Source organism: Phalaenopsis equestris, unplaced genomic scaffold (genome assembly GCF_001263595.1).
Source record: "Phalaenopsis equestris unplaced genomic scaffold, ASM126359v1 Scaffold000002, whole genome shotgun sequence".
In the NCBI taxonomy this organism is placed as follows: Eukaryota; Viridiplantae; Streptophyta; class Magnoliopsida; order Asparagales; family Orchidaceae; genus Phalaenopsis; species Phalaenopsis equestris.
The window spans coordinates 62,513,747-62,541,197 of record NW_018164444.1 but is presented as its reverse complement, the minus strand read 5'-3'; the positions used below and the strand labels follow the sequence as shown (position 1 = coordinate 62,541,197).

Here is a 27,451-nt window from a genome sequence, read left to right as displayed (position 1 = left end):
CTCGCCCACATCAAACCTGCATTGCTGCAAGTCACCGTAACGAACATTGTCAACCCTACAGGCGAAATGTAACGGCGTTTGTTGGCCGGCTACATATGACATTTAAGAGAGGGAAATAACAGAGGGAGGCCATAAAAACGAAGACACTGTATTGTTTTTTATTCCAAAAGATACGGTCTCGAACCTCAACATCTGCACCTCTTTCTCTCCGACGATCTCCGCTTTTCTGGGGAGTTTTTCTGCCCTCGTAATGGCATCCGAAATCCTTACCGACAAGAACTCTGTCTTTAAGCAGCTCAGATCCAAGTCAGAAAACAAGGTAAATCTTTTGCTGTCGCATGTCCGATTTAATTTCCTTTCTCTCGATATCGATTAGGGCTCAAATGTGGCGGTTCTTCCTATCTTATTAATTCTGACCGCAATTTTCTGGTGTTTCTTTTCTTTTCAGATGTGCTTTGACTGCAACGCGAAGAATCCCACCTGGGCTTCCGTGACGTATGGGATCTTTCTCTGCATCGACTGCTCATCTGTCCATCGCAGCCTCGGCGTTCATGTTAGCTTCGTTAGGTTTGGATCTTGCGAATCCTTACAATTCTTTTTCCTTAAATTTGTAGGGCTTTATCTTGGTCGATTTTGCAGTTTTTGGTTTTTTCTAAGATTTTCCTTTTTTATTTCAACTTATTTAGTTCAATTTTGTATATCGGGTTGTTCAGTTCAACAAAAGCTAGCTGAAGTGGATTATTTGTGCGCATTTCTACATAGCTTATTGAACGAAAATCATTATTATCTAGAATTCTTGTATATATCATCTACTTAAGATCAGTTAAATTTTCTTGTAAAGACATGATTGCCGAAGCACCCCCACATTCTTATGCTTCTTGCTATCAACAAGGTTAGATTTAGAGTTGAACCGGAAAAATTCATATGTTAGCCCAATTATATGTTTAAACGTAAGTTGGAAGAGGAATTGTGGATTTCTACTTCAATATGGGTATATGATATGTTAATGAAAATGTAAGATAATTACTTGTTATAATAGGTTAGTAAGAGGAGTTAATCAGTTAAAAGTTAGTGGTAATGAATTAAAATTTCTTATATTCAATAAATATTTTTATCGAGAAGCAATTAGGAATGAATGAAAAATTGTGGTATGCCTTAAATCTATATTCACTTCTTTTTATCTTATCCACTCAATTTCTAAAATTTCCAGCGAACTCAAATCTGCTATTTATCAATAAATAATTGCTAGTATCCTTGAATTATAGTTTATCATAATCTTGTTATTCGGATTGTAACATTGGTGCTCTTGTTGCATGTCTCCTTGCAACTGTCTCTAATCCACAAGGTCCAATCACCATCACATCCAAGATCCTCTATATATGATTGCAAACTCTTATGCCAAATTCGTAATCCATGATTTTGTTTCTAAAGACATCACCTACATCATTCATAATTTAATATCTAATTCAAAATTGGTTTTTTTTTTCTTACGCATCTTCATGCGTGCAAATAATTGATCTCAGCAAGATCGTGCCTTTGTCCATATTCTTGCAATCTCCATCACGACCTAAATCTTTCCCAACCTTATCTATTTGCGAATTCAACGTCATTAGATATTGCCATCTCACCTTTCCAGAAACATCTTAAAATTGATGTAATGGCCAGCAATATCTTTCCCAAATCAGCCTGCCACCATCTTATACAACAATTTGAGTTCCAACTTCAATCTTTGGTTGTCCAATTCAAGGTTGTTCATCTCACAAATCACCATCTTGTCGCTCTTGACATCCCATCTTGACCTAGCCACCTCCATGAATGGCAGATATCTCTAACTTCACTCTCAGACCAATTACAGGTCACAATTTTTGTGGAGCTTTGTTTCTTGCTTTTTACTTATTGGCGACCATTCCAACTCATTATTCATTGATTTTACCATTCAACATTTCCTTTAATGCCTTCATTATTTTGCTTGATCCGCATTGTCAGCATAGCTGCATCTTTCAACTGACCATTCCAACTCATTATTCATTGATTTTACGATTCAACATTTCCTTTAATGCCTTCATTATTTTGTTTGATCCGCATTGTCAGCATAGCTGCATCTTTCAACAAACTCATATTGTTGATTTTGTTTGCATCCTTTGATGAAGATCATGCAAGATCTCCGATATCTGTCTCGGACTACTTCATCGACTGAAGAAACTCTTTTATGTCATTTCCCTTTAGACACCTCTCCAGGTTGTGCTTATTTTTCATAGTTCCTGTGTCACATAGAGATGCCATTGCCTTGAGCAGATACATTACTGGAAAATGTAAACTCATCATTCTTCCATATGTATCTTTCCAACCACTGCTTTATCATCGGCATCATAAATCTTTGTGAACCAGCCGCATCTATCTACATCCTTTTGATGCTAAATCCATTAACCTCAATCATTTCATAACCTCTCAAAGATTGCATAAATCACGCCCTTCACCTAATTGAAGACATTTCTAGATGAGGAATTATTACTTTTACATGGAAAATAAGAATTCATCGCATTCCAAGAAGCATCTATGAAAAACCCATGACCATCAACAACGCTTCCTCCGGTTCTGAGTATTGCATATTCTCCTCTGTCCACAATTCTCTTCAGGACTTGCTTGACCTCGAGGCAGGTTTTTTGAATGGATATGTAATGATTGTCATGAGATTATGAAATGATTAATTCTTATTTTTGGTTAATAAAAGTAGTTAATTTGTTAAAAGTTATTGGTTATTAATTAGCAATTGTTGGATTCTATTAATACTTTTATGAAGGAGGAGTTAGTTATGAATAAACTAATGAGGTCTGTCTCTCAAAATCTTTGTTCCCTTTTGTTTATCTCACCTGCAAAGGACTGGACACTAAAAGTTGGGGAGTTATTTTCTTCTTGAGTTTGAGCAATTCTTATTTTTTCCTTTGTTTAAAACAATTTGGTGTCCAGCATGCATTTGTTGGACGTGTGTGTATTCTTAGTTTGCGTTGTTGATAACCTGCCTAAATGCATGCTTTTTCTTGCTTGTTGAGGGTAAACATAGTCTTTGCTTGCGACCATTTGCTTGCGACCAAGATAGCCAACCCTTGGTTGAGCCAAAGACTTTAGCGGGTTGCAGCCCTCTTGCTCTCTTTGCTGCTATAAGATGAGCACTTATGAAGAAAATGACATGTTTGATGCAAAGAAGTGTTCATACTAAGATTTTTTTGTGACAATGTTAACATATCTTTGTTGAGGCTAATTGTGATGTTGTTACGTTATAAAACGAGCTGAGAATTATAATCTTAGAGATATAATATTTATATTCCTCGGAGGATCTCATTGAACTAAATTTTTATCACAATGTTGATAAAAAGTTCAAGTCATTAGGATGTACATTTAAAACATATCGTTAAAAAGATGCTTTGTGACCAGGATTATGAGCTAGAAAATTTAGACCATTGAATGACTAAAAGCAATAGTGTGGGCTCTATAGCAATTCATGGCATTTAGAAATTGTGAACCCTTCAGCATTCACGGGTATTATTGCAAATCATGGTTACTATAACAAAGGACAAAATGTTAGATATTTTAAATTTCCTATAGCAAGAAAATTCCAATTAATCCTCTTATTATTGTATCATTATCATATAGAAAAGATTGGGTTAGATCACCCCTATTCTAAGAACTTTTCTATTGGCTGTAAAAGTCTTTCGCACATCCAATGTGCAATCATAATTTGGTATTAAATCATTAGTTTCAACTTTTTAGAAAAAAAATGTTTTTATGGTTAAATTTGGTAATTTAAGATTATACTCATGGCGTTTCAATAAGCCTGAAGACTACAACTTTAAAAAGAAATTATAGAAAATTGAAGATTTTCTCAACCTGAAAGAGAAGTGGGTGGTTCGGTGGCCATGATGAAAAAAGAAGTGGCCACAATGATGGTTGCCTTTAAAGTTTTGGTTGCAATGGTAGCAACTCTACTACCATGTATCTCCAAATAGGAGAGCCAAATAATACAAGGCATCCTTTCAAAGAGAATCACTCACTAGAGAGTTGTTGCAAAAAATACAAAAAAATGTAAAGTTTTTTCTTCAAGGTAAAATCACAAATTTGGAGTTATCTACTAAAATAAAACAACTAAGTTTAGATAATGGATAAGTGTTTTGAGCTTCTTGACATATGTCATGATTTATAATTATCATAATGGAAAGAAAATCTTATTTGCCCGTTGAAAGTTGTCCTTATACGCTTTAGTTCTAGGGCATTCACAATAAAAAAATTATGATTTATCAGCTTTTTTTGACATGGTCAAGATTTGAAAGATAATTTAAAACTCATTTCTGTCCCAATTGACCCAGAAGAAATTTGATGGTAGAATTTAAGCAAAATAATGGTTAAAATGTATAAGCGCCTGATGGACTATAGAAAAAGTACTTATAAGTCATCAATAGAAAAAAGTACTTATAAGTTTTGTTGAATGAAAAATATGGTATTCATGATGTAGTAGGTATTTATGAAAACTTTGCTTAAAATTAAAGTTTATTCTAGTTGTTAGTGTCTTTGAAGCTAGCTGAGAAGTTATAGCACTTGAGAAAAAAAAAAACAATGAATTTCTATTGGATAAGAATCTCATATTGCAACTCTTAAGAAAGAGAAGATTGAAAGTTTAGCAATTGACAACTAATATAGTGGAACACTAAGTAGCTACTACAAAAAGTTAGGGCATAAGCATAAGAATTGTTTAAATTTAAATCTAAAAAAGAGGCCAAAATGGGAATGCAAGAAGGAAAAGATGAAACTATTACTTTCTACTTCAAAGTAAGAGAGACGGGGATTGATAAAGGTAGATATTGTATTTTCTTTGATATTGCATCCATATGCCAGCTAGGAAATTAAGAAAGAACAATTGCACATTAACTTTACGCAAAACTGACCATTTTCGATGCTATTTTAGATTGCAGTAGTCTAAAGAACCTCATGTTTGTAGCTTTGGTTGGTAGAATGGAGCTAGTCACTACTCAAAATTAAAATTCTTTGAGTTGGTTTCAAAAATGATTTATTTGTCGAGTCACTTGACTCTTACATTATTTTTTTGAAAAGCTTTTATTAAGGTTGTAAAAATCGGACTGAACATCGAATCGAAAGAAGTAAATGTTCAAGGTCAATGGTTCAACCGGAGTTGGACCGGATAACGTAATAAATATTTAAAGTATTTTAATTTAATTTGAATAATAGAATAATGATATATTAATATCATTTTTATGGATTCCACAAATAATATATTAATTTAAGAAAACACTTATAAATATTTTAAACAATATTAGAAATAAAAAATTTAAGACATGATATTCTCTTTTTTAATTTAAATATCTTATTTTTGGTCATCCGATCAAAATCAAGAGGCTAAAATTGAATAATATTTAAACCGACCGGTTCTTTAAAAACTGGACCGATTTAGCCCCTGTTCTGACTGGATCAATCTCGATTCTATGCAGAAACAATTTTGAGTTTGAAACAAACCAGTTGAATAACTGATTTACGGTTGAACTGGCCGGTCCTATCTGGTTTTTAAAACCATTGCTTTTATTGGTGACATGGCCTATGAAATTATAGTATTGGATGCATGACATGTAATTTTGGGTCTTCTACATTTGTGAGATAGTGTTGTTATCCTCTATAGAGCATGACAAGAATTTGTACCCATTAAGGAAGAAAGATGTATAAACTTTGTCGGCTATTGTTTCAACTTCATGGATGGAGAAGAGGAAAAAAAATGGTGAGTTATGAGCAGGACAAGAGCTTTCCTCTTGATAAAAGGCTTAATTAATTGTTATTATACAATTTTTCTAAAAGGATGAAACCTTACAACAAAATAAAGAACTCAATACTATAAAGCCAAGGAACTAGTCCAAGAGGCGAAAAGGAGTTTTTATTTATAGGAGTAAATGAATTGAACTGGGCAGCCATGGTGTAGGAGATCTTGCTGAAATAATTTTTTTGCATTACAATTATGGATTGGAAAGCTGAGTTTTCAGGTTCTTTCAGGACATCATCAATCAAATTCCTAATGACCAATATTGCAAGGTAAGAATTCTAGATGGTTGGATAGCACGAAGGACAACCAGATTTGGATAACTTTTGAATTTTGAACTTGTTTTGGTTAAGTTTGTAATTTGAGTTTGAACTTAATTTTTTTTTTTTTAATTTTGAGAAGTTAGTTTATGATGGATTCTGAATAGAAAAGTTTGGGATAAAGTTGATTCTTATTTTGTGGACTTAGTTTAAGCGAAAATAATGTTGAAATTACCTAAATCAATAACTATGAGCTGCTAAATATGGAACCTAGTGTACCATAAATTCATATGCAAAAAAGGAAAGCAATGAACCATAGATTCATAAGCTAAGATAAGAAGGATGAAGACGATTTGCTGCCAGCTGGAGGAATTGAATGGCTATAAGAGGCCACAAATTTGTATGTTGGACAAGTGAAAAAGAGCGCTGATGATAAATTCTTACAAGAAAAAAGTGCAAGTTGGGAAATGTAGATTGCTAGTATGCCTGTATTGTTTTTAAAATTTAAATTGTTATAATTGCTTCTTAAAAACATATAATTTTCAATTATTTTTTAGGCAATTATGTCCACAAATACCTCTTGAATGAATAAACAATTAAGTTTCCAAACTAATTCTTTTCTTACATGAGATTTGAGCGGGATTAGAACTCTATTTTCGACCTTTGGTTTTTCCTTCTATTCTCATTCTCTCTTTTTGATTTTCTTTTAATTTTTCTATTAAGATCTTATTATTATGCATGATGAATAGCAAATTATTTCTATCGAAGGAGAATTCTAGGGGTTACAAGTCCTTTATTGTTTCAGTGGAGTAAATTATCTAAAATAATACTAAATTATGAAGTCTTTTCTGAAAAAAAGTTGAAAACTCAGTCAATCATCCTCTAAATCCGAAAGACCCACTTTTGCACTTTGTGATGAATGAGATTCTATGATCATGTCATGATTATGGTTTATTATGATGCTAGAGATCAATGGCCTATTTTTTTTTTAATCGCAAAAGATGTTTGGGAAGCTATTGAATAGACATATACTTAAAGGCCAAAGATGTTGTAATCTATGAGATCATGAAGAAGCTCTCAACAACCAAATACGTTAATTTTTATATCATTAAATATTTCATTGGAATCAAGATTTATTGGTTAGAATGATATTATTATCAAAAAAGGCAAAGTGTCCAAATAGTCTCCTACTATTTAGATGGGGCTTTTTTAGTCCCATAGCTTATAGAAGTGTCAAATTAATCCCAGGCTTTTTAAATTGGGTTAAAACAACCACTATGAAGGACTGTTAGAGTCCCAATTTAATAAGTCTGGGGACCAATTTCACACTTTTATAAACTTTGGGGACTAATGTGGCTCTTTTATATAGTTAAGGGACAATTTTAGCACTTTGCTCTTACCAAAAATCTCAAGTTGATGTTGTTCTAAAATAACATGGAGAAAGAGAAAGATTTTCTGAGTTTTTTTTTTTTGTAGAATTCAGTAGAATTCAAAGCTGAATTTGAAAAGCTGAATTTGACTAAATTTGTGTTCAAAATGTAGACAAAGAAAACATAACATTCTTAAATGCGATTTTTTTCATGTATGAGTTGAATAAAGAAGGATGGTATTGGACACAAATAACTTTGAAGTGTTAGCCATGGCAACCCGTTAAATTTAGTGTAAATAATTTATTGGCATTGCATCTTCTCAAAATGAAGGACATAAATGTCACTCCAAGGGTGATTTATGATGCAACTACTCCAAGAAAATGGTGATATCACAGAAGAATACTGGAAATTCCATGGAATGTCCCAAGGTCATGGTGGTTACAGAGAAAGCGAATCAAATTACAAAGCTTATCTCATTGAGCTAGGAGGGCTTAATGCAAAGGAAATCATCATTTTAAAGAAATTTCTCTAAGTTAAAAAAAAACCTTACAGGTCATTCTTTTTAGCTGAAAATGATAAAATTTTCTTTTAGGGGAAATTACATAGAGACCACCTTAAACTTGCTATTTACAAATCAAGCACCCTCTTTTATTCATTTTTCAAATTCTCACTCAAATATCAAAATTCATGGTAGAACCCCACCCAATCCATGTTTTTCACTTTTATAAAACTCTGAATATTTTTTATCGTGGCACAAGTAAATACATTGGTTCGACGGTTCGACAAATTCACCTGGGCGGTTAATTTGTAAATATCAATGTTTAGGGTGGTTTGTATGTAATTATCCCTTTTTTTTAATGCTTCAAATGGATTTCCAACAATTTGAATAATAGTTCAACAGTCAACGATCATATGACAAATTATGTCAACACTTTCTACACTTGATGGATACTTAATCACTAGTGGGTGATGGATACTTAATCACTAGTGGGTCACTAGTGGGTGATGGATACATACTTAACCACTATCGCAAGATAAGGAAATATTCTTATTTCTTCTAAATTCACCGTAAATATGCTATATGCTCCTAACTTTTTAGTAACTTTTTACCCAATTATAAAATCATCAAATGTCGTAATTGCAATGCGACATTTTTACTGATTATTATGTATTTTAGGACCTAACTATGAGAAAGATGATTGGGTAAGCTGGACAAAGTTATAATTTAACTACTCAAAGAAAAGAATCATTTATCCCACTTCCTTACATCTATTTTAAATGAAAAATAAATTCATTTGTGATCATCATTATAGGCTTGGAAATATATCTTTTAAAATACTTAAATATAGATTTTATTCTTTAGTTATAGATGTTAACATTTGAAAACTTTCTTCATGAGACTTATGAGATTGCTAAACATCATAGAATTTCTTGTTCTAAAAATGAATAATGACCAATTAACCGCTTTTAAATAAATCTAACTTAATGTTTGGAGACCTTAAAGAATTCGTCAAATCTGGATTTATAGGATTTATAATATTTATTGATGATTTTAAAGGGCATAAGTTTATATTATGTAACAAGAATATGATGTCATTTATATTTTTTCATGTTGTATTTCTATGATAAAAAAAATCAAATTGGAGATACATAAAAAATTAAGATATTTCAATTTTAAAATTATGTTTAAGGAGAAGCTATCCCAACCTCTTCATATTTAATTAATAGAATACTCTTTGGCTTTAAAAATCTGCCGTCTTATCAAATTTTTTCCTACAAATATTTATTTTTTTAAAAATTCCTCCATAAATATTTTGTTGTTTTATAATTACATACTTAAACAACAAAGGTTAACTTTGTTTCTAGAGTGCTTAAGTGTATTTTTACAAGGTATTCACCTATGAAAAAGGATAAATACCATCATCCGAACACCAAAATATTCTTCACTTCAAAAGATGCTATAATGAAAAATGGATTTTCTTTATTTTTATAAGAATTTTTTTTATAAGGGGGAAATAATCAAAGAGAAGAAAATTTTGATGAATTTAATATCTTCTCCCTTTACCTCCCTTTTATAATAACATAAGAACAAACAATTTGATCTTGTCACTTCATCAATTGAGGTCTATACAAAAAAATGTCCCATCCAAAATATCTAATAGGCTTAAAGTCTCAAAACCTTCATCATTCAACTCCCATAATCATAAGCAACCGATTTTCACACATCCTCCTCTACACCCCCAACTCATTACGCATCATTTCAAAAATTTTCTCTTATGCATAATGGCTTTTTTTACAAATATTAGCTTTGACACTATTAATAATTGGCAAACATTGTTTTTTTGTTTTTGAAATTAGAAAACAAGAATTAGGAATATGCCATGAGAAAGACATGAATGCCTAGGAAGAAAATCATGCTTAGGTGATATTTGAGTTGCTAAAAAGAAAATTATTTGTATGATACAAATGGGCGCTTTCTCATTAAAGTATAAAGCTGATGGAAGCTTGAAAAAATATAAGCATGGCCAGTAGCAAAGAATATACTTTAATCATAACAACTAGAATAACAATAAATTTTTTCTTTTATTGCCACCAAAATGAATACTATTTGTATCTTAATCTCTCATCATGCTAACTTTAGATTATCCATGTATCACAGGATGTCAAATATCGTTTTTTATTTGGAGATGCAAATGAAGTCCATATGGATCTTCCATTAAAATTCAACTGCTTTTTCACATGAAACTAGTGCAAATTAAAAAAACGGCACTGTACTTAAAAAATCCTTAAGATCATGGTTTGGCAAGATTTATAAAAGCTATTTATGGAATGGAGATTGAAATAAAGTCAACAAAATCACACTCTTATGAAGTATTTCACTAAAGGATTAATGCCAATTTTTATTGTATATATTGATGATATTACTGTTACAGGTGATAATAATAAGGAAAATTAAATTGAAATCAAAGGACTCATCAAAGCTCAAGTACTTTACGGGCAAATAGTTAGTTCAATTAAAAAAGAAATTTTTTCTCTCATAAAAGTATGTTATAGACTATTTTTCAAAAATAAAAATTTCTAATTACAAATCATGCAAAGGTTTAACTGAGCTAGGTTGAAAACATGGTTAATTTTCACTCTGTTTATGCTAACAGTGCCATATTTATCATAAACTAATTGATTATTACTTTAAATTTTATAAAGTTGGTAGAAATATAAACTCAAATTTGAAAAGGAATTTTTTATAAAAATATTGACGGTCTATTAATTGAAAGTTATATTGATGCTAATTAAGTGAGATCATCAGTGGATAGGAGATCCACTTTAGGATATGGTACAATACTAGGTGGAAGTCTTATAACTTAGTGGAATAAGAAAACAGTCCTGAGGTCAAGTGTTGAATTTTAATTCAAATCAATCGCTTAAGATATATGTGAATTCCTATGGATTAAAATTATATCAATAGATTAAAGATGAAACGAGAAGTTAATAAGAGGATATATTGAGTATGTTATCAGCATTGCTTTTAATCTTCTACAATGTGATTGATGCAAATATGTGGAGGTGGATAGGCATTCATTAAAACAAAATGAAATTTTGGTTAATTTGCACTTCTTGCCTGCTAATGAGAGTTCAACTCTGATATTTTTACCAAAGGATTTTACAATCCTGTATTCAAAGCATGTAAGCTACTTAAAGTCAATAGTAATGGGCGGATAAATAAGGAGGGTAATGTACCATGGATTCACATGCAAATCAGGAAATAAATGAGACATGAGTTCTTGTGCTAAGTTAGGAAGAATAAAGGCAACATATTTGCTCTCTAATTGGCAGCATTGAATTGATGTCAGGGGCTGCAAATTTCCATGCTAAATAAGGAAAGAAGATTGGCATGGATTGAGTTGTAGATGGAAAAAGTGGAAGGTGGAAAAGGGCGGTTTTCTAGCATATCCATAATAGCAATTTTAAGTATTTAGTTGTTTTAATTGCTTCTTAGAAATTGTATAGTTTTCAATTTTTTTCTAAGCACATTTCTGTATAAATATCCATTGAATATGTCATGTTCCAAACCAATTTTTTTTCCACATGTATAGTTAAATTTAAATTCATTCAAATTCATTCCTACCTTTTCCTATCTATAAATAGGCTATCTTTTACATATAATAAGTTATTCAAGCCCACTCAAAAGTTTGCCTATCCTACCTTTTCCTATCAAACCTTTTCCTCTTTGCCTGGGCACTGTAGCAACTGAAAGTCCCTTTTCCTCTTTGCCTGGGCACTGTAGCAACTGAAGAAGCTATAACAACCATCTGTATTGTAGCAAACCATCTATAAAAAATAATTAGTATTAGGCAAAAATCGGATGAGTTTCCTATAACAAGAAAAATCAGCAAATCATTATATTGTGGACTCATTTTCTCGCTAAATTGTTTGATTTGAATCACCATTATCTTAAAAAATCCATATCGCTTCCAAATGCCTTCCATGCATATACTTCCATATCCTTATTAGCTTTTTTTTTTTAAATTTAACTGATGCCAATAGTATTTGTTAATTTCACTTTCAATATATGAATTAGAAACTTAATGTTATTGCATTTCTTATTCAAAGTCTCTTTGAGTCATTGATTTTGCTTTTACTTTTTATTGTGAATATTCGATTGAGACTTATGTGCTGACTTGCCATAATCATCATCATCATTATTTGCCTTATCCATATTTTCTGGGATTTGATTTATGAATTCTTAATTCCTATTTGCCCTCATGCATGTACTGTTAAACTTATTTCTCTTTTTTTATTTGAACAACTTTTGTTCTTCCTCCTTTTTTATCGCAATCTTAGCACTTTAATTTTATTTATGCATTTTTTTTTTTGTATCTTCTTCATTGTTATGCAGGCACCTATATATAATTTTCACTACTTTTCTTATATATAACTATGTGATATTTTCATTTCCTAAAGTTTTTTATCTTTATTACAATTTTTTATGCTATTTTGAAATCAAATATAGCTTTTCTCTATGTATTCCTGTCTTCTGTTCCATACCCACCATGAAATAATCATGGCCAATCCTACAAAAAGTAATATGTCAATCTAAATTATCAAGTTCATGTTTTAGCTGATCATGCAGCTCATCTCAATCTTTTTTCAAACTCGCTTTTAATCCAACTCGATAGATGAGCGTAAGCTCTAATTATATTTATAATGCTAATTGAACTGTAATCACACTATAACTAGCTCTACACCTCAAAAATTTTATCATTTGAACTTTACCTTAAACAATCCCTACTCCATTCCTATTGTTTACCCTTTAACATGCATTATATTATGACTTTCCCCATTATCTTTAGATTTATTTCCTTTTTCCTTAGTTTTTGTAAGTTAGCATTTTGATTCTGCTTGTAATCATTTTGCTCACTAATTCTTTTACCCACCTATTCAAGTTCTTAATTTTCATGGAGCAAATCCAATCTTTATGATGGTTTTGAAATTTATTAAATATCTTGGATTACTGCCATTCCTATATGGATTTGAAGTACTGACTTTACTTATAGATGGTTTTTGAGGCTTCTATTTCTATTTGTTCCTTTATTTGGTTTAAATTAATTTTCCATTCACTTGATTCCAATCTTGATAACAAATTTGATGTGAACAAATTATTTTTAAAAGATTGAAATGATCGACAGGTCAACAAATTTGGATTCGTGGAGCCCCGAGCATCTGAAAAGGATGATTTTTGGTGGTAATAATCGTGCTCATGTTTTCTTCAAGCAACATGGATGGACAGATGGTGGGAAAATTGAGGCAAAGTATACATCTAGAGCTGCAGAGTTATACCAGCAGTTGCTTTCAAAAGAAGTTGCCAAAAGTTCTGCTGACGATACCAGCTCACCATCATCTCCTATTACATCCCAAGCACCACATGCTGGTGATGTCTTCCCTGATCTCAATTTTTTAGAATCAGAAAGCAAGGAAAAAACTACTGAAAAGCATGAGATTGCTGATACAGTTCATTCTCCTAAAGCTTCTACTCATTCAGCAGTTATTAAGAAACCCATCGGCTTAAAGAAAGGAGGCAAATCTGGGGGCCTTGGTGTTCGAAAGCTTACCACAAAGGTGAATGCTATGTATCAAAATAATTCTTATGAAATGTACTTCAATCAATTGTCAAGTCACCTGAGCCTAACAGGTTGAATTTTATAGTCATAGTTGATCCGTGTTGCATCTCCCTTGAAAATTGCTTTTTTTTTTTGCTATTAGTGCACTAGGCTAATATAATATTTTTATTAGACAGTTGCATGATCTTGTTCTGTGGTCTAAAAGCTGATTTTGTTTGTTTTCTTTTTCCATTACGAGCGAGCCTTTCTAATTTAGCTGTTATAGCAGCAGCTTTAGAAGCAATGATTACAGACATTCTGTGATTCAGCTTTTGGACAAAGTTGGATGCACTCTAGAAGGTTGAATTTTGTAGACATCATGCTCATATGTTTTTGTTATTTGCATCCCCGATTTAACAAGAAGTTGCGAGAGAAATGAGTCTCTCAGACTTTCAAGACTTTCTATGGGGCCGCTAAGATAATAAAGAATTCAATGGAATATTTACATGATGCTTGTTTACTGGACTAAATATCATATCATGTTGATTGTCATTTTCTATTACAAATTTTTTTTCTGTTTTCGCAGTTATATCTGCAAATTTAAAAGCAATCTTTAACATTCTTGTATGGAGCAGTTTTACTCTAGATTAAGCCATGCCACCCTCTTAACCTCAGCTCGCTCGTTCGCTCCCTCTTTCTCTCTTTTTCACAACCATCCTCTTTTATGAAGAAACGTAAGGATAATGCCATATTCTCATTAACGTGCGTTGTCATTGTGCAGCAAAATGAAAGCCTTTATGATCAGAAACCTGAAGAACCAGCACCAGTTCTAACTTCCTCGATCAGTTCAGCCCCAACAGTTGGCCTATCCTTTTCTTCTCGTTTTGAGTATGCGGATAGCTCATCTGCTGAGAGTAGTTCTGGAGGAACTCAAGTAATGAGCCATGTCTCTCCTCCTAAAACTTCAAGCTTCTTTTTAGACTTTGGAATGGACAGCGGATCTCAGAAGAAGTCAAGTTCTATTTCATCAAAAGTTCAGGTGAAATATTGAATATTACTTTAACGAGTTAATGTTTTTGAAAATTTCCCGTGAATTTTCCATTAAATTGTTGTCTGTCGTAATTGACTTGTTTCATCGCAGTGCTTGCTGATTTCTGGTTTTAGTCATCTTTTATCTTTACTAGATCAGAAGAAAATAGTTTAAACGCCCATAGGTTAAGAATACCACTTATTTACACCTGAAAAGTTGAATATTTTGATAATTGCCTTCTTATGTTTGATATGAAGGTCAGGAATTACATTTAAACTTTTGTTCTTGTGGAATGCTATCATCTCTTGATTAAAGTGAAGGGAAATGCTCTGTTATCTTTTCTTCATGTGATGTGTATTAATCCTTTAAGGTTCATGAGGCTTTGTTGATGTGGGATTTTTGTTTTCCCTTGAGATGATAGGGACTATGCAAACCATAAATCATTTTGAAATTACAAAAAAGTTATTATAGATTTTTGTGATTGACTTTATTGTATGTTATTTTATTTTGATTGGTGGGGGGATTTAAATGATATGGTTACTATTGCAGTTTGTTTTTCTTTGTCACTTTGGTAGACTCGAAAGCAATTTTTGAGAGAAAAAGAGCGGCTGGGAATGTTCACGCAGATGAGAAATGTGAGGTGTATTTGAATGCTTGAGAAATGTGGGGTGTTTTTGAAAGGAATAACTTAAAACCTCTTAGTATGTGTTGATCTACAGGAACTTGAAAGTGCTAATGGAATCTCTTTTCACATGTTTTATTTGGGGTCTGTTTGGGGCAGCTGCAGCTTATCAATAAGCTGTTGATAAGCAATTGCCCCAGAAAGTTGTTGCGCTGTATGATATAAAGGAATAAAAAATAATTTTAATAATAGAAGGAACTGAAAATAAAAATGAGTTGTATAACATAAACAATGATCGTCCAATCAACCTCCAACAATGGGGTTCGTAATCCACTCTCAATACAAACATTTCCAAGGCACCGTCGTCACCCTGGGTGTAACATTCTTGTGATTTCACTTCTAGCTGTAATATAGATTGTCCTATGTGATATTCAATTGCTTCTATTGGGACCTGTAAAAGATCTTCGTCAGCCATGCTGAAGTCTACATCAGTTCAAGAATGATGTCGTCCAATGTAATTGTGCAGAGTCATTGTAGCAACTAAAATCTGTACCTGCTTCGAAAATGGATACGTCGGCACATTACACGGTATGATCCATTTTTTCTTCCCCACCAAATTTTATTTCAATTACGTTGCGTAAGGAGTGTCTTTCATTAAACATTTTATTTCTATCCCGTATAATATCGGCGGAACTTTCAAAATCGGGAATGTGATATTTGGTATCTGAAAATAGCTTCAGATATCTTCTTTGTAAGGGATATCCAACATCGACCAAATAATATTTATTTGACCTAAATACAAAAAATATTATTGAATTTAAAAACAAAGAAATACGATTATTATTTGAACAAACTTGGTGGTGGGTGAGGAAATCCAGAACTCGGAGAAAGTCGTTTACGGAGGTGTCATGTGAAGTCCCAGGCTCACTTGTGTGTGCATCCACTAGACTTGTAATTTTGTTTTTGATAGCTTCTTTTCTCTTTTTCTCCACCCGAGAACGCTTTGATCTGCATGTGGACTCTAGTTCATTTTGATTTGGGCATGGGCCTTCAGCGGAGCCAGTTTACCTGTTCGGCTTCCAACTTCTCTGGTATGTTAGCAAAAGTATGCTCACTTACGCTGAAGGCATGAGTGTCTGTTGCTACAACCCCATCGAACATATGATCCAACTTCTCTTCTAACTCAGGGTCAATTTCACAATATTTGAATTTCTTGGTGGTCGACACTACCTGCAATATGCGGGAAAGTTGATTACTTTAAACAGTTCAGTAAGAGACATTACTAGAAAAGAGTCTTTCGTGTAATCAAAATTAAATAATGAAAATTGTTACCTCCAATTTTTCTGTTCATCATTCTTTCGAGGAATCAATAGTCCGTTTGATTTGATCTCAACCGAAGTTCGTGAATCCCCATTTTAATTTCTTCCATAATTTCCAGTTCTTCTTCAAATGATCTCACTTGTTCTTAAATTGCAATCTATCATACTCTCTTTCTGTCATGTTCTTGAATTTCATCATAATATTCGGCTACCTTGTTAAAATAGGTGTTGGACTTATTTCCCAACTTAACCTCCTTAAGACAGAGGTCGCAAAACATGAGTTTGCCTTTCTTATCCCATGTGGCTGATGAACCGTCTTCTTTAGACTTAACTAGTGCTTTACTAGCACAAACAAACAAAAAAAAAACATTAATATTTGACAACAACCACAATATAATAATTAGCCACCTCAACTAGTCAAATGACAACCCGCAACCAACTTTGGGATATCAATGCACATCTACCACTGCCAACAGAGAGCCACCACAAGCCAGAGCCACCACCCCAACCCACAACAAACCACACCACGACCACAACCACAGCACCCCACTATTAACTTTAACCCTCAACCAACTATACCATACCATAACCACACAACCACAGTACCCCACCATTATTTTTAACCCAAAACCAACTATGGGATGTCAATGCACAGCCACCACAGCCAACAGAGAGTCGCCACAAGCCAAAGCCATCACGCCAACCCACACCAAACCATACCACAACCACACAACCAAAGCACCCCACCATTGCCTTTAACCCACAACGAATTATTGGATATTAATGCACAATCATCAGAGCCCACGAAGAGCCACCACAACCCAGAGCCACCACCCCAACCCACAACAAACCACACAACCACAACACCCCACTATTGCCTTTAACCCACAACCAACTACCACCACCCCAACCCACAAGTATCTCACAACCACATAACCACACAACTCAACGACCCACAACATAAGCCAGAGCCACCACACAATCACAACAACCCATCCAATTATCTTCCTTATTTGGAGATCATGATGCACACATTGATAAGAATAGATATTTATCGAGTTCTTTTGAGCTCATCTAACATACCATAATTTTGGTAACATATCATTCATATGGAAGAGATGGCACCCACAAAACAACCACCATAACCTATAGTAGCCAAATCATTATCTCTAGCAGCTTAAAACTAGCAAAATAGGCTCTGAATTTACCACACCACAGTCGAATATGCACTGAATTCACACAACTACGCCAACCCACAACTGAGCCACCACAGAACACCCCAACCCACATAACACTCCTCCAACCCACAACACAACACAAGCCATAGCAACCACCCCATCCCACGACAGAGCCACCACCCCAAAACCAAGGGCCATCACATCACAGCCACATATGCACTGAATTCACACAACCACAAGTCACAGTGGAGCCAACACACAACTACTACAACACACCCAACCACCAAAAACCAGAGCCACATCACATCGCAACACTTCCCCAACCCACATCATAACACTTCAACCCACATCACAGCACAAGCCATAGCCATCATCCCAATCTACAGCAATCACCCCAACTTATAGCAACCACCCCAACCCACAACCAACTACCACCACCTCTTACCCACAAGTATCACACAACCACACAACTCACAACACAAGTCAGTGCCACCACATAACCACAACACCCCAACCCACATCACGACACAACCACATATGCACGACCAACCACCAAAACCCAGGGCCACCACACCACAACCACATATGTATTGAATTCACACAACCACCACAACCCACGACAGAGCCACCACACAACTACCACAACACTCCTAACCACCAAAACCCAAAGCCACATCACAACACAACACCCCAACCCACATCAAAACCCTCCAACCCACATCACACCCACTACCACCAACCCAATTTACAGCTCACTACCACCACCTCTACCCACAAGTACTACACAACTACACAACACACATCACAAGCCAGAGCCACCACACAACCACAACACCCTAATCCACATTACACCACAACCACATATGCACAACAAACCACCTCACCACAACCACATATGCATTGAATTCACACAACCACTACAACCCACGACAGAGCCACCACACAATTACCACATCACACCCAACCATCAAAACCCATAGCCACATCACACCCAACCATCAAAACCCATAGCCACATCACCACACAACACAACCCGCAACAATCACCCCAACTCAGCCAATTACCACCGCCCCTACCCACAAGTACCACACAACCACACAACCCACAACACAAGCCATACTCACCACACAACCACAACACCCTAACCCACATCACAACACAACCACATATGCACAACCAACCACCAAAACCCAGGGCCACCACACCACAGCCACATCTGTATTGAATTCATAGAACCACCACAATCTACGGTAAAGCCACACGCAACTACCACAACACACCCAAACACCAAAAACCTAGAGCCACATCACAACACAACACCCCAACCCACAACTCACTACCACCAACCCAACCCACAACTCACTACCACCAACCCAACCCACAAGTACCACACAAACACACAACCCACAGCACAAGCTAGAGCCACCACACAACCACAACACCCCAACCCATGTCACACCACAGTCACATATGCACAGCCAACCACCAAACCACCCAGGGCCACCACACCACAATCACATTTGCACTGAATTCACAGAACTAATGCAACCAGCGATAGAGTCACAACTCCAACTCATAGCCATCACAAGCCACCCACATATATGTCCTGAATTCACACAACCACCACAACCCACAACAAAGCCACTACTTTTCAGCCATCAACCCAACCCAATACTAACCACACCACAACCAGACAATCACAACACAAACACCTGCCCACAACACAAGTTAGAGCCACCATACAGTCCAACTACCAGCACCCCAACCCACAACCAATCACCATCACCCCAACACAATACCACCACACAACCACACAACCCACGACACAACCAGAGCCACAATACAACCACAACACTCCAACCATCAAAACCCATAGCCACCACAGCCCACAGCAGAGCCACCATAGTGCCACACACAACCACCACATCCCATAACAGAGCCACCGCAGCCAACAACCACCTTACCACAAGCACGACCACCACAGTATCCGCACTAAAGGGCATCACCCTGAGAACGACCACCACAGTATCCACACTAAAGGGCATCACCCTGAGAAAGAAATTCTACACTAACGCAAATCTGCAAAGAGAACTACCATTCGAAAAATCAATCGAAAACTAGTAAGAGAAAATTCAATTTAAAACTAGCAAGAGAAGTACCAATCACAAGATTATAATGCCAAAGACAAGTTCAAAGAGAATACCGTGGAGAGGATTGGTCGCGAGAGAGCAGAGGGAAAGTCGGTTGCGAGAGTGCTCGGAGGGAGAAGCCAAAGTTGTAGCAAGAGATGAGGGGAAAATCGGTTGCAAGAGAGGGCTCGGGGACGAGAGAAGAGGGTAGGGTAGTAAAAATAAGCAGCGGAATATAATAGGAAACGTACCCGTGGCCCGCGTTCTGCGGAAATTATTTGAAACAACATCAAAACGTGATAACCAAACGAAAAAAAAGAAAAGTGCAGCTTGGGACTGCACCGCGCTGGATACACGGCCCTAAACGCACCACCCTTACTGTCATTTATGAAGCACCAATATGAGGCACCAAATTAGCACAAAACTAACATGGCACACAAGAGACACATGGATGATGTAATTTTTTGAATACCCAGAAGTTATGTATAGAAGTATAATTTTGCTAGTTTTTAAATACATTAAAATCCATGTAATAACTGAGAATAATGTGATTATTTTCACTAGCATAGTTCTTTCAAACGGTTATGCCAATGCTTATGTATTAATTATAAAGTTTTGGTTGTGTGAAAAAAGAACGGAAGACATTGTTTGGTGTTGTTCGGCTCCTTTTAGAAAACTAATATATCATGATTCTTATTTGTGCAAAGAATGCATGATGAGAAGCTTTATATAACAATTAATACGTGTGACACTTCCACAAACTGGAAACAAACTTGCACAGCTATTCTCGTCTTTTTGAGATTTGCTAAAGTTGTATTTTATTAAACAGCATGGAAATAAAACAATATAAAGTTACGTGTATTGAGTTCCAGAAGTGAATGTGATAACAAGTAATAGCTGGAGGGAAGGAATAACTGAGTTGGGAGATAGTAATGTAGGTGGCCAGGCGAGAAAGATAGAGGTAATGGGCAACAGATGATCTTTCATGGTGAAAGGGAGAGAAATAAGGGTGCAGTCTTGTTGGTAGGGGAACGTTGAGAGGTGACTGATCTATTGAGCAAGGGAGGACCTACAAAGGCAGTGATAGATGGCTAGAGAGACATGAAGATTCAAAAGGCTGCAATAGAGAGGAATAGAGCTTAACATTTTTGCTGCAGAATTAAAAAAGCAATTATTTATGAGATCATGAGGGCATTGAAACACGACACAGTTAGATCGGATAGGAGAAATTCTGCCACTATTGAATCAGGCATTTTGATGGGTGAATTAGAATATAAAGATGAATCTGACATGAGTATGGTCCTTCTGACAAAACAAGTTTGAGGATGCATCCATGCCAGCTGTTTTTGTTGCCAATTTTGCCTTTAAAGATAGATGAAAATCTTAAAATCTCATTGCCATGTTTTATGGCTTGAGTACATATAAGTGCTATTAAATTAGAGCCTTAATGGTATTTATTAAGTTCCACTGACATCAAGATTTCTGATTCCAAATATTTAAAGAAAGCGTTGATGGAATTCCTCGGAGCTCTATTTCTCTCTCACAATAAAACTTTTGAAGAGTTGACGTTTATTTTTACGGTTCTTTTTATATGTTTTATGGAACCTATAAGCTGCTCAAACTGGCACTCACCTTTAATAACCGAATGTAATATGTAAGTGTTATCAACTTTTTTTTTTATTTTTATTTGTGCAAAGAAATGTTTTTGATAAACTGCAATGATAATTGATAACAATTAAAATGTAAAAACATGACTTTTTTCAATTGATTTCTAAGGTTTGTTGTTATTAAAGTGCTTTCAATGCTACTCAGGGAAATGATGTTTGTTCATTTATGTATGGGAAACAGAATTCATTCGTAATGCACTTTTTAAAATTATATTTCATTTTTCTGTTCTAGCCTAGATTTATACACCCTTGAATTCAATTCTTTATTGGTGGTGAGAACATATCCCTATCGCATTACCTCAATTCTATATTTAATCGCAATACTTTGTAGGCTACAAAACTAAAAATTTTCTAATATAAATAGGAAGATCTACATACATACCAACCATTGTGTATTTACTTATCTAACACCTAAAGTTTGATAGTTACATTTAACTTTACAATGCTAGAGAGATGTATTCGACTTTTAAAAATGGCCTGATAATGATATTTTTCATGTGATCTTAAAGATTTGAGTGTTATGCATGTAAATGTCCAAGTTTAGGTGGTATATAAATTTAAATGATGCAAATAATTATGAGAATCAAAGATTATGTGAATTTAGATACATGATAGTTTTATTCTTTGTAAATCAAATAATGGTGATTTGCGGTAGATTACTGCTTTCTTTCGTTAAGATGCATATAGCAGGTTTCCAATCTACATGCATTGATATTGCTACAACCCATGTGTAAACATTACTGATGCAATTTGGGCTTTTGTTTTCTTTTTTATTTTGTTATTTTTATGTCTTTAAATATTTGCTTTATAGTAGTATTTTCAACATGATTGTGTGACATGAGATTTGGAATGTGCTGTTATTGCACACAGTTTACTTTTTTTACCCTGTTTCAGCCTGTTGGCATTGTGCGGTTGGATATTGATCCCGCTTGGAATATTATTTTAGTTTCTATCACTAATTGATGTGCTTCTTTCACCTGTTTTAACAATGCTATTTAGGATCAGGAAAGCAATGAAGCAAGACAGAAGTTCTCAAATGCAAAATCCATCTCATCAGCGCAATTCTTTGGCGACCAGAACAAAGCTAATGAACCAGACACACAAGCCTCCTTGCAAAAGTTCTCTGTAAGAATTATATTCCTCCAAATAATAATGTTTTACATTGAATGGACCGACGTGCCCAAGTGTAGAAGATGCGTTGTTTCTTTCATGAATTTATTTTGGATATGTGATTACTTTATTGAAACTTTCTTGAGAGCGCATTCTTCTTTTCTGGAACTGCTTAATAAAATGAGTTTTTATTCATTCTTTTGCCTTATTCTTTATGCTTGTATGCATGTAATCAAATGATATGATTTTTATGACATCCTAATTTATCAATTTTTTTTTTTGCAGAACTCAGCTGCCATATCCAGTTCTGATCTTTTCGGCCATAAGACAAATGACTCTGGGCTTGATTTGAATGCAGCAGATCTTATCAATCGTCTCTCTTTCCAGGTATTTCTGTTAACATTTGCTTTATTTATGCTCAACGTAGTCAGTGCATCACTTAGGGATAAATATTTGCTCTTAATAATTGATAACATATTAATGTTAACAAAATTTCCTAGTGACTCGATGCATAATTGAAAACTATGCCGAGAAGGGAGTTTTGGGTTGTGGAAGAGGCTTATCACTAGTGCTTGCTGCGTGAATATATAGTAAATCTGGAAAGGGTTGGGATGAGTTTGATTTTAGTCATTAACGATGCTTTTCACACTAAAATATACGAATGATGCTTCCTTAGAATGTATAAATTTGTGATCTGCAGCCGTATGTTTTCTTTCTGTAGTTTTCCTAAATGCTGAAGTGTTCTGAACTTTTCTTTTACTTATGAATTGATAAAATGCTATGCTTGATATATTGGATAGCATCATTGCCTGTATTTATCTGAATACTTGGATTAGTTTCTTCCTTGCACTTGCCTTTAATTAGACAAGGCCACTTGTTTATGAATTAGCGCTGAACTGAATTGTTTTTTCAGATGCGAGTACATGATTTTGTTTAATTTTGTGCTGATTGAAGAAATGCATTTATCAATCGTCTTCACTCATCATCGGTTTTATTCTGAAGGCTTCACAGGACATATCATCCCTAAAGAATGTTGCCGAGGAGACTAGTAAGAAACTGTCAGCCTTTGCTTCCAACTTCTTCAGCGATCTCCAAGATAGAATCCTTTGAGTGACCTAATGATGATTTCCTTTCATTGCGTCGGAAGGCATGCAACACAAATATCCTGTAATTGTCATCTCCACCTCTTGGTAGACATCAAGGTTGCCCTTTAAATTTTGTATTAAGAGCCATTTCGGATCTTTAGTATTGAATCATTAAAAAGCATAAAGATATAATATATATAATTACATTATTGATGGCGTGGAATATGTTCATTCATGAAGTTGTCTCCTATCCTGTTTGTATTATTTTGATCATTCTCAAATGTAACAGCTTGACCTGTTTTTTTTTTTTTTTGTGCAACTAGGATGAAATTATTGATGAAACAAAATATTACATTTTTGCCGAACATTTTGAAACTTTGCTATGTGTTATATGAAACACAAGTCAAAGCTAATCTCATATGATGCAAGATATTGTTTGAAATGTCAAATGTTGTTTTTCATCAGATTTTTATTAGTCCTGAATTAATTTAACATGCATTTCTTTCAAGTTTCTTCCAATATTATGTCCAAAACCCATCTTAGCGTAATACATTGATTGCTTTGAGCAAAATTGATGTTTTTAAAAATGATGAAATTTATTGATCTCATCATTTGGTTCGGATATGGTTGAAAGTCAACTTGAATTTAGAAGTCCAAAAATATCTCAAATGAGATGATTCAAGGATGCAAGGAATATGGTATGGAAAATTTGACTTTTTATGCTTTCCAGTATTTGAAAATAGAGAAGAATGATTGTATTTGTTGGTTGGTTTCTTGAAAGAGGTTATCTTTGATGGATGGTATTCTTTTATATATTGAAGTCCATTCTTATAAAATTTGTTTGAATTTTTTCTAATGTTGGTTCAAATTAAGGTTTGATTTTTTGGGCGAAGGTGCCAAAATTCGCACATGGTTGAGTTGGGTGGAAGATACTTTCATCAGCAGCAGAAGGCTGGGTTTGTGATATGTTTTTTGGGGAGCTTAGGATTTATGACACCAACGGGACATGAAGTCGCTAGGAAGTATTAAGAGATGGTGGTATGTGAAGGACAATGGGAGCATTTTAAGGCAATTAATGGGAGATGTGTGTGAAAGGGTATAGGATTTCATGATGATTGCATAGAGGGAAATAATCGGAGTGATATGTGAAGGAAAAATGGTTTTCGTGATGGCTGCTCATAGAGAGCATTGACAATAGAGGTAAAATGATGGAAACGAGAACTTTCTTATGTGTGCTTTAAGGCGGACATCAATAGGGGCAACAACATGCAATGGAGAAGAAGATTTTACTATAGGAGTTAGATAAGGCAACGATGAGAGCAACAGCATATGAAGAAGAATAGACAAGGAAACCTTAGTTTGATTAAGGTTTAAATCATACTCAAATAAATGTTTGAATTGTTTCTTATTCAGTTATGAAACAACATAAAAAAAAAGTTTGAAATTGGTTCAAATAAAGGTTTGAATTTGATTCAGCATGAGCAAATTGTTTACGACAGACCTCAAAAAGCATTTCGTAGATGCAAGGTTGGTTTTTTTTTTTTTTTTTTTTTTTGTTTTTTTTTTGGTGAAATAAAATTAAGATATATTTAACTAGGGGAAAAAAAAAACAAATGATATGTTTGTCAAACTTTGAGTATTATCATACATATAAAGTCAAATTTCCTTGAGATAGCTGGGCTTGAATAACATTTTTTAAGTGATTTTTGAAGTAAAGAAATAAATTCCTTTGAATTATTTGTGAAGAAAATAAGCATGTAAGTTTCAAATTGTTATATAGTGACCAACATCATCAATGAGAATTTAGAATGTGATTCAATGATCTCTATAGGTACGAAACAATGATCGAATTGAAATTTAAATATCCGGGCTTGAACAAGGATATGTATCCCTCATCCCTAATAAGACAAATTTTAAGGGAAACTATAAAAGCATTATGCCAAATCAACCCCAAATCTGAGAGCCACATTTAACCTTTAATCTGATTTGAGTAAAGCAACACCTAAGCTATTTTCCTTCACAATATATTACTTTTTGTCTTTCAATATTGTACATGAAATTACATGTGAGACGTAGAAAGCGATATTTCATCATCAATGTATTAAGGTTAAGTTTAAATCATATATATCAAATTTACAACCTAGCAAATAGCATGTTAAAAACAAATGAATATTAAAATCCATTAACATTTGCTCACTCATAGAAAAATCTAAAAGCAAGTTATTGACCCATAATTTCATTTGCTTAATAGAATAAAACGTGGTTTAAGATATTGTAATCATAATTTAATTGATTTTGGGATGGGTGTGATATGATAAATGAATCAACTTTTGTAATATAGTCATCCCAAAATAAATAAATAAATAAATAAAATCAACGCGGCCAAATTCATGCTAGAAATTCATCACAAGTGCAATTTTCTCCCTAGACAAATCTTATGCTCATTAAGGAAGATTTATAACCTGGCATGCTCTATTAGTACTGCCTCATTGTGTCATAAGATAATGAACAAATACATCTATAAGCATCAAATTTTCGACATAGAATTTGATTATAGTATACTAATAAAAAATAAGTAAATAAAAGATTAAATTACTTGAATATTTACAAGTAGGTTTTGTTGGTCATTAGGCATCCATTTGATAATGTCACTCCACTTTGGTTGATATAATTTTTGAAATTATTGCCAATGTGTTATATGAATCCTACAAACATAAAATTTATGCTTTCATGCTCAAATTTTTTAGGAGTCAACTAATGTAGATGGTAAAGATCTTAAAAATTATTACATATATCTTAGGATCATGCCTCACCTACATCATATTCATTAGCACCTTACAAAATTTGAGATGCATAAAAAAAGGTTAAAATTGTATTAGTCAGAATAAGGATAAGATTATCTCAATATTTTGAGTAAAATTCTTAAGCTCAAATGACATATGTACTGGTATTATATGACTATTAATAAAATCCAATAGACTTTACAAGAATGTGCTCAAATTTCTTGCAAGGAAGAGTAAAGATTGGACCAATATTTAAAAGTTTTTATATTTCTCTATCCATAAAAGTTCAATTATTCATTTCAAATTTTCTTGTCATGTTCATGCCATTGACCATTCCTTTCAACTTACACTCATCAAATCAATTTTGGAGGAGTTCAAATAATAAAAGAGCTGACTTTTGGCCAAATATTTGTTGAATTTAAGAAATTTTATTGTGAATGTGATTTATATTTTAGTATAAACAAAAAATTTCACATATACATAGGTAAAAAAAAAGATGCACACTTAAAGACAATTTTTACATAGAAATTTTTTAGTGGAACACTATAAGATTTAATGGAGTAAACAAATCTATTTTTTTTTTAACTTTGAAATTACAAAGGTACACCATTAATCGTTATTTAAAAAGGTGGATGTATAATGTATGTCTTTATTTTTCCAAAAGATATATATGAAAATGATAGTAGAAGTTTTTTAAGGACAATAATTTAACAAAGTATGGCATGCCTTTGTTCATGGTGTTAGCGAATGATGGAAACATGATTTTGGAGTTAGATGTAGAACTATTGTGGATATTAAGTGTTTTTGTTTTGTAGATGTATGATATTATGGACTAGCATATGCTCTTGAAAGAATCATATAGGCTGGTCAATAGTAGTCATCATAAGATGACCAAAACCGTACTTACGCTTATTTTTAATATCCTTAATTATGTCAGAAAATATATCTCAATTTATATCTAGCGGCTATTGTGAACACTTGCAAT

General features: G+C 33.9%; 1 protein-coding gene across 1 annotated transcript; it reads left to right on the top strand.

Moving 5' to 3' along the window:
- Positions 1-23,978, top strand: LOC110031175 (probable ADP-ribosylation factor GTPase-activating protein AGD9). Its single transcript, XM_020734257.1, has 7 exons — positions 1-319; positions 449-567; positions 13,133-13,562; positions 14,325-14,582; positions 22,488-22,613; positions 22,884-22,985; positions 23,601-23,978. Exons 1-7 carry the CDS (start codon positions 251-253, stop codon positions 23,706-23,708), a joined length of 1,212 nt encoding a protein of 403 aa, XP_020589916.1. The 5' UTR covers positions 1-250; the 3' UTR covers positions 23,709-23,978.
- The last annotated feature ends 3,473 nt before the right edge of the window (positions 23,979-27,451 follow it).